At 35.5% G+C, this 7,189-nt stretch overlaps 1 protein-coding gene across 1 annotated transcript; it reads right to left on the bottom strand.

The window, feature by feature from the left end:
* Nucleotides 1–1,041: 1,041 nt before the first annotated feature.
* Nucleotides 1,042–4,307, bottom strand: LOC109020811 (indole-3-pyruvate monooxygenase YUCCA2-like). Its single transcript, XM_019003329.2, has 4 exons — nt 3,224–4,307; nt 2,161–2,409; nt 1,879–2,001; nt 1,042–1,776 (listed from the first exon to the last, which is right to left on the bottom strand). Exons 1-4 carry the CDS (start codon nt 3,905–3,907, stop codon nt 1,600–1,602), a joined length of 1,233 nt encoding a protein of 410 aa, XP_018858874.1. The 5' UTR covers nt 3,908–4,307; the 3' UTR covers nt 1,042–1,599.
* Between the last annotated feature and the right edge of the window lie 2,882 nt (nt 4,308–7,189).

The raw sequence follows: 7,189 nt of genomic DNA on the forward strand, positions 1-7,189 counted from the left end.
CGAGCTTTGATCTTCATTGGCAAAGTCTTCATCATAAATACATGAGACCCCATCAACTAGTGTTGACAGGGTTGAAATTGTGGTTGGAAAGCGTAAGCGTGTATGAATTCCAAAAAAAACAAAAAAGGTGGTCCGAAACTCCGAGTTATATATTGATGCTGATATATATATATATATATGAACAGAAAAGATAGCATAGTGATATAATACAATAAGAATAAAGATTATATTGATGTATATCATATCGAAAAGCTAGTGATCTACAAATAGATAGCATAGTGATATAATACAATAAGAATAAAGATATATTGATGTATATCATATCGAAAAGCTAGTGATCTACAAATATATATATATATATATAGAGAGAGAGAGAGAGAGAGAGAGAGAGAGAGAGAGAGAGAGAGAGAGAGAGAGAGAGCGAGCTAGGGCTACTTCATCTAGTTAATTCATGCATGGGACCTTTTACAAGGCATCTAAAGGAACCTTCTGATCTTAATCACGTTTTTTATAATTTACTTAATTTTGAATGCCTTCTTTTGGTTTTCCACAGTCTAAGACATGATCATGTAATGGTCTCTAGAACGCTCATATTAATGGTCAAACCTGGCTAGCTATAGACTCAATGCCAATCCAAGTTTTGTTCTCTCAACACATCTCATCTAATCTCATCCCATCAATATATATCATTATAATAACTTTCATAAATTCTTATATAAAATATAATAAACCATTCAACTTTTTCAAATCTTAAAACAATAATAATATTAAAAAATAATATTATAACAATATTATTTTATTCAACTTTCAACTTTTATTTCAACTCATCTTATCTCAATTCACTATCCAAACCTAACCCATTTAAGTTTTTGAATGTCTGTTCAATTTGATAAGATATATGTAATGGTCCCTGGCTAGCTACTCCTGTCCTAGCTTGTATTATATGTATATCTGGGACTCTCTACTGATCCTGAGAGTCACTATAATTAAGGATGATCAATCATAATTCCTCGGAGAGATAGAGACAATAAAACAAAGTCAAAATCATGGAAACATCATTATTAATGTTGCAATGTACAGTGATTACAATAATACTACATGCACGTACGATCACCAGTACTGCTACCATGCCACGGCCAGTAAAAACACACACACACATATAAGGGTAAAATATCCTAAACTACTCTTTTGGTTCTTAATTTTAACCTTTCTAAATTTTTAATGTTTCTAATCACATCCCCCAGCAGTGATATTAACACAGATTACACAAGAAATGAAAATTTCCCTCAGCACTCCAATCCTCCAAACTTCTTACCCTATATGTTTACCTAGCTAGCTAGGTCGATCGAGTGCACGCAATTTGAATGTTTTTATCCTTATCGATGCTAGTACTTTTTCTAGCTGTTCTTTCCCTGCATGCTTTCCTCTAAACAAATGGGGCAGCTTTAATTTCATGGCACAATCATCTTGTTCATGGCTCCATTGAAGAAGATTATACACGGTTGATTGCATCGATCTGTAGTCATTTTTATCAGCTTATAATTCATGTCGTGGTAGTATAGTGCACGAGCAAATGAAAGCCATATAATTGGATGTGGCTCAGCTTTCCAGCTGTGCTCTAAAGTCTATATCTTCTGCAATCTTCCTGGCATCGGCAGACGTGCCTAGCAGGCCACGTTTGGTGAATCCCACAGCGTACAGCCCGCATCCGCCTTTCCATCCTTTCGGGAATGGTTCCCGAGGCAACCCATCTTTCTCGGAGAACATGTCACTCTCCTGATGACAACAAAATTTCAACTTCTTACAATTTCCTTTACTCGTGAATGAACACATGCTTGAGATTGTATATACATAAATTATATAAGCACATGCTCCTACCTTTAACCAAGATGGGACATTACTTTTGTATCCCGTGGCCAAAATGATAGCATCGAACTTTTCTACTTTCCCATCAGCGAACTCCACAGCATGGTGCGTTAGTCGCTTTATTGCGTTGTATACCTATATCCACGATGTGGGGGTGAAAGTTAGCTAGGCTTCTAGTTATCAAGGTGACATGTTTGATCATGTTACAAAACAATGTGTTTCAAAGTTGTAAAAAATGTCTGATTATTTAAGGACTAAGAGTTACACACACACACACACACACTCTCAATGAACCTTGATGTTCCCTGTCTTGATCTTGGCGAGTGTTCCAACATCTAACACGGGCGTCTTGCCAGACTTGTTCTTGAGCTCAAGAGGACCAAGCTTTGGGCGATTTAGACCAAATTGAGCGGTGTCCCCAAGCATCATGCGTGACATCAGAAGTAAGAATTGATCCACGAGGGGCATGGGGAGCCACTTGAGCAGCCACATGGACAATCCAAAAGTTGATCTTCCCAGCATCTCCTGGGGCAAGACATGCACCTGCAACATAATTTTAGGAAAAAGATCATGTGGTTAAAATAATAGAAATTAAAGGGCTAAAGATGTTGCATGGGACCTCTGATGATCAGTCCCGATAGCTCGTGTTAATCATTTGTGCCTCTTCTAGGGCATGACTTCCATGTCATTTTTCCATACCTAAAAATCTGCAAAATTGACACTAACTTCGGAGTTTTTTTTTTTTTAATTTTGTAGTAACAATTTTATATAAAAAAGGTACAATATTAGGCTATATGACATAAGATTTTGTTCTGCTGGCCATTGTTGCGCATGCCAACAAGTAGCAAGAAAGTTAGAAAATGATGACCTCTTCTCCTGATGAAAAGTTCTTTATGGACAGACTCGATTTTTTTTTTTCCATGGCTTTTACTGTTTACAGACTTCCGTTTTCTTTTGAGTAAAACCCTCGCCAGAATAGAAAAATAAAAGTCCAGATTAAGTCAACACCACAACAGTAAAAAATCGTCGAGCACAAAGAAAAACAGGAAATTATTAACTGCCATAAATCAATATTAAAGTTATATCATTTCCGCCCATACTTATAAAGCAATGAGAAGAACCGCTTCGGGAAATGTTTGAATAAACTTCACAAAGCTATATATTGCTGTTTAGCAGAGGTTTGAAATGTAATATTTCTTGTGTCGGAAGATTTCAAACTTCTTAATTTAATGGTTTCATTTCAGCTAATTTTGATGCTGTGAAGCAAGAACAACTTGCTCATGATAAACTGATCAGCTGCCTGTTTATCAAATATAATAGTCTGAGTTTAGTTTGATAAGAATTTAAATATGCTCACCGAATCTCTAACCACTAGGGAAGGGCGAGCATTATAGTTGCAGAGATCGAAGCAGACCTCCATGCCTGAGTTCCCGCATCCAACCACCAAAACACTCTTTCCACTAAACATATCCCCGCTCTTGTACGCACTTGTGTGGATCATAGTTCCACAAAATTCATTCATTCCCTCAATTTCTGGCACAACATTCTCTGCATTCTCTCCAGTTGCAACTATCAGCCATTTGCTCGCGTACTCTGCTTCTTCATTTTTCAAGCTCTTTGTCTTAACCCTCCAGAAAGCTCCAACTTGATCAAACTTTGCACTCACCACTGTTTCGTTGAATACAGGTTTTATCTCAAAACGGTCTGCGTAGGCCATTAAATATGCCACAAACTGTTGTTTAGTTGGGTACGTAGGGAAATTCTTGGGGAATGGCATGAAGGGGAGCTCACAGAATTTCTTTGGAAGGTGAAGACGGAGACGGTCATAGGTCTTTTGCTGCCATAAGGAAGCTAGGCAAGCAGCTCTTTCGAGAATTAAGCTTGGAATACCTCTTTGTTTGAGACAAGCTGCTGCAGCTAAACCTGAAGGGCCAGCCCCAACTATGACAGGCCCTGGCACCCACTTATACCTTGGCTTCGCCGTCTTTTGGTCGAGATGGTCATGGATTCGCTTGCCTCCCAATTCTTTCAAGTAGTCCATAAACAGCTAGCTGGTGAGAAAAGCCAAAGGGAAAGAGTTGCAATAAGATTTAAACTGATCACTTGGCTTCAGAGTGCCATGGGTCGACGTTCATGCAAAAGAAGAAAACGGAGGATGATATCGATACGTGATTATGACAGAGACTCAACTAATGGAATAGAGCTCGGGAACTCTGGCGCTCTCTTTGAGTGAGTATTAGGTGAGATTTTGGACAGAACATATTGGGAAGTCCTGGATTTCTGGAAATACGGATCATCAGGAGGGTTTCAGACACTTTTAGGAAATGTGGGCTTGATCTTTTGGTTATGTTTAGTGGAGCTGAAAATGGAGAGCCAGATCAGCTGCGGAGCATGAAGAGGAAGAGCTTTAATTTGCTTAGAGAGCTGGAATGAGAGAACAAGAGAGGTTATTTTATTGTGGCAGTAGTATAGTGGGCTTGGGGGTAGATATATCGGTGGCTCTTGGTTAGGTTTTCTTTTTTGTTAGTTTTCTGTGCAGAAAAGGACAAAGAAGGGAGGTGTGGGACCAAAGATTAGAGTTCTTTACATGTACCTTTGATTAGGGCATCTACGGAATGTGCGAGACGAGTCTACAAAGAGTCCCACCAAATGAAAAGCTGTAATTACTGCCCGCTTGGATCTTTATACGTTCTTATAAATCTCAATATCTAAATATTATTTAAATATAATTATTCTTTAATTTTAAATTTTCAAATTTTTCATTTAATTATTTTCTAATCATTACAATTTTTTTAAATTTTTAAATAAATATAAAAAATAATTCAATTTTTTCAAATTTTAAAATAAAAATTATATTTTAACATTAATATTTTCACTTTATAAAAAATAAATAATTAAACATTAAAATAATCTAAATAATTTTATTCAACTTTTTTTTTATTTTTTAAAAATTTATAAAATATCATAACATAAATTATTTTATTATTATTTATAAATTTCTCATCACATTTCAACATCATTCAGGAGTAAGTAGAGAGATAAAATATCTTAGCATCCTGCCTATAATTACCCGAATTCATGACCCATGCACATCCTCGATCAAACCTTATAAACTTAATCATCAAACCAACCAATAACATCCTCCTATGTACACATATACTTTACCCCACAGGTTCAAATCATATATATAGAGAGAGAGATCTACACGTACTTTTTACAACGACATGTTGCTACTCCAGTCACCCATTGATGGCACTGCTCAATCAAAAGCAGTGGGCGTTGGGGATGAAATGCAGATCATGGTCAACCAATATTGTTCTAATTCACTACAAGAATTATGGGTTTTTACCATGAATTTTTTTCCCTAATCACACGGTGGTGGCAAATAATTACCGAATCACACGAAAACTATTTGTGAAAAATAAAACATGCCTTTTCTCACAAAATTCTGTCGGGAAGTAAAACTTTGTGGAAAAAATATGTTTTTACAGAGGAAAAAGATTTATTGTGGCGATATTTGTTCGCCGCAATATTTGTTGTAGTATAAGTATGTTATATATATGGACGTCTTGAAAATGTTTGGCGTGATTTGCAGCCAAGTTTTCAGGCCCCAAACTATATAATATTCTGACAGAGAGTCTCTAGCGAGATCAAAGATATATAAACCCTAGAACCAGATGTTTGAATAATAAGATGATTTATCGATCGTGTCCCAAAATCTTATGATCTCTAAGTGACTTATCGATCAGCCTAACACATTTATTACATAACTTGTTTTACTTAATTATATTCATCTGTCACTCAATTTCACTTAAAATAGATCAATTCATTTAGATAATTTTATTTGATGATTTCATAGTCACTTTTATGTTTTTTTTACGTTTCTATTGACATGTCTTTAATTTCTCAATTTGATTATGTCATAATCTCTCCCCGTTATGATTATAAGTCACTAAAAGAAATTTGACTTTTAGGGATGAAATTTGTTAGGAACGAATTAAATTTTGTCCCTAAAAGTCATTTTTGTCTCAAAAAATGCCTGAGCTACTAAATTCGTTCGAATGGCAAAATATCCATTCGAACAAGATATTTTGTGACGAACAAAATCGTCTCAAAAAAGGAAAACCGTTCAAATGGAACAAAATAGATTCGAACATAGAATTAATGTCCATTTGAACCGTATATAATCTGTTCGAATAATAATATTGGCAGAAAATTAATTTATTTTTCTCGAGAAAAGTTAATAACCGTTCGAGACACTTTTTAAATTAATTTTTTTATTAGTATGGATTTGTGCATATATTTTTTCCATTAAAGTAATAAATATTTTTTCCATTAATTTGTTATCATTTTCAAAATATAAAAATGTATATATATATATATTATATTATGATTTGCAGTTAAAATATTTATAAATTCATAAATGAATTTTATGTAATTAACTTCAAAACTTTATAGTGATTTCTTTTATGTTAAATTTATATAAATATAACTTTAAAAATAGTATCATTTTTTATATTATCATGAACGACAAGTAAAATGAAAAAAATAAACAAAGTAGTAAACACAAAAAATAAAAACCATATATTAATTACATCTCAAATATATAATATTCAATACAACATAAAAAAGTAAAATAATAATTAAAACGATCATTGGGTCCTTAGTAGATCAACATCATCTTGCAACATTTTAATAGATCATTCCAGATCCCTAAGCTTCTCCACGATGGGCTCAACGAACTCCACAAACAAAGCTCGTACCTGATCCAAATAGCCCCAGGAGTCTGTTTCTCAACAGTAGTAGCACTACTAGAAGTTGGATCTATGGGAGGATCACTAGGTTGTTCTGGTGCAGTCTTCCGCAAGTGCCCATTGCTCTTGCTGAATGTGATCTTGTTAAAGGGCCCCATCTGTGGCGACCTCCCCTCAGTGGCCAACACTGTAACCCCGGATCGGAGTAGAAGGTTAGATATCAACAGTGCAAATAGTAGACTACCTCTACTAGAAAAGCGTGACTCCGATCGAATGCGAAGGAATAAATACAATACCAGATCAATGGGATCCCCCCGTGCTATATGCAGCAAAAATCTGGTTCGATCGATCCCAAAATCAGTCTTGTGTTTTTTCAGATCGATATTATAGCCACGATAATCGTTTGTGAGACCATTATCATGTAGATCTTCATCCTCACTACCATCTGAACTAGCATCCGAATTTGCATTCGGGGTTAGCGTAGAGGATGCGGCCGGTGTGTCAGAATCAAATGATGCGCCGCTGGTCCCCGTGTAACTGCTGCAGGATATGCGTCAACCAAGCTTGGG

The sequence above is a fragment of the Juglans regia genome, chromosome 10 (genome assembly GCF_001411555.2).
Source record: "Juglans regia cultivar Chandler chromosome 10, Walnut 2.0, whole genome shotgun sequence".
Classification (NCBI taxonomy): Eukaryota; Viridiplantae; Streptophyta; class Magnoliopsida; order Fagales; family Juglandaceae; genus Juglans; species Juglans regia.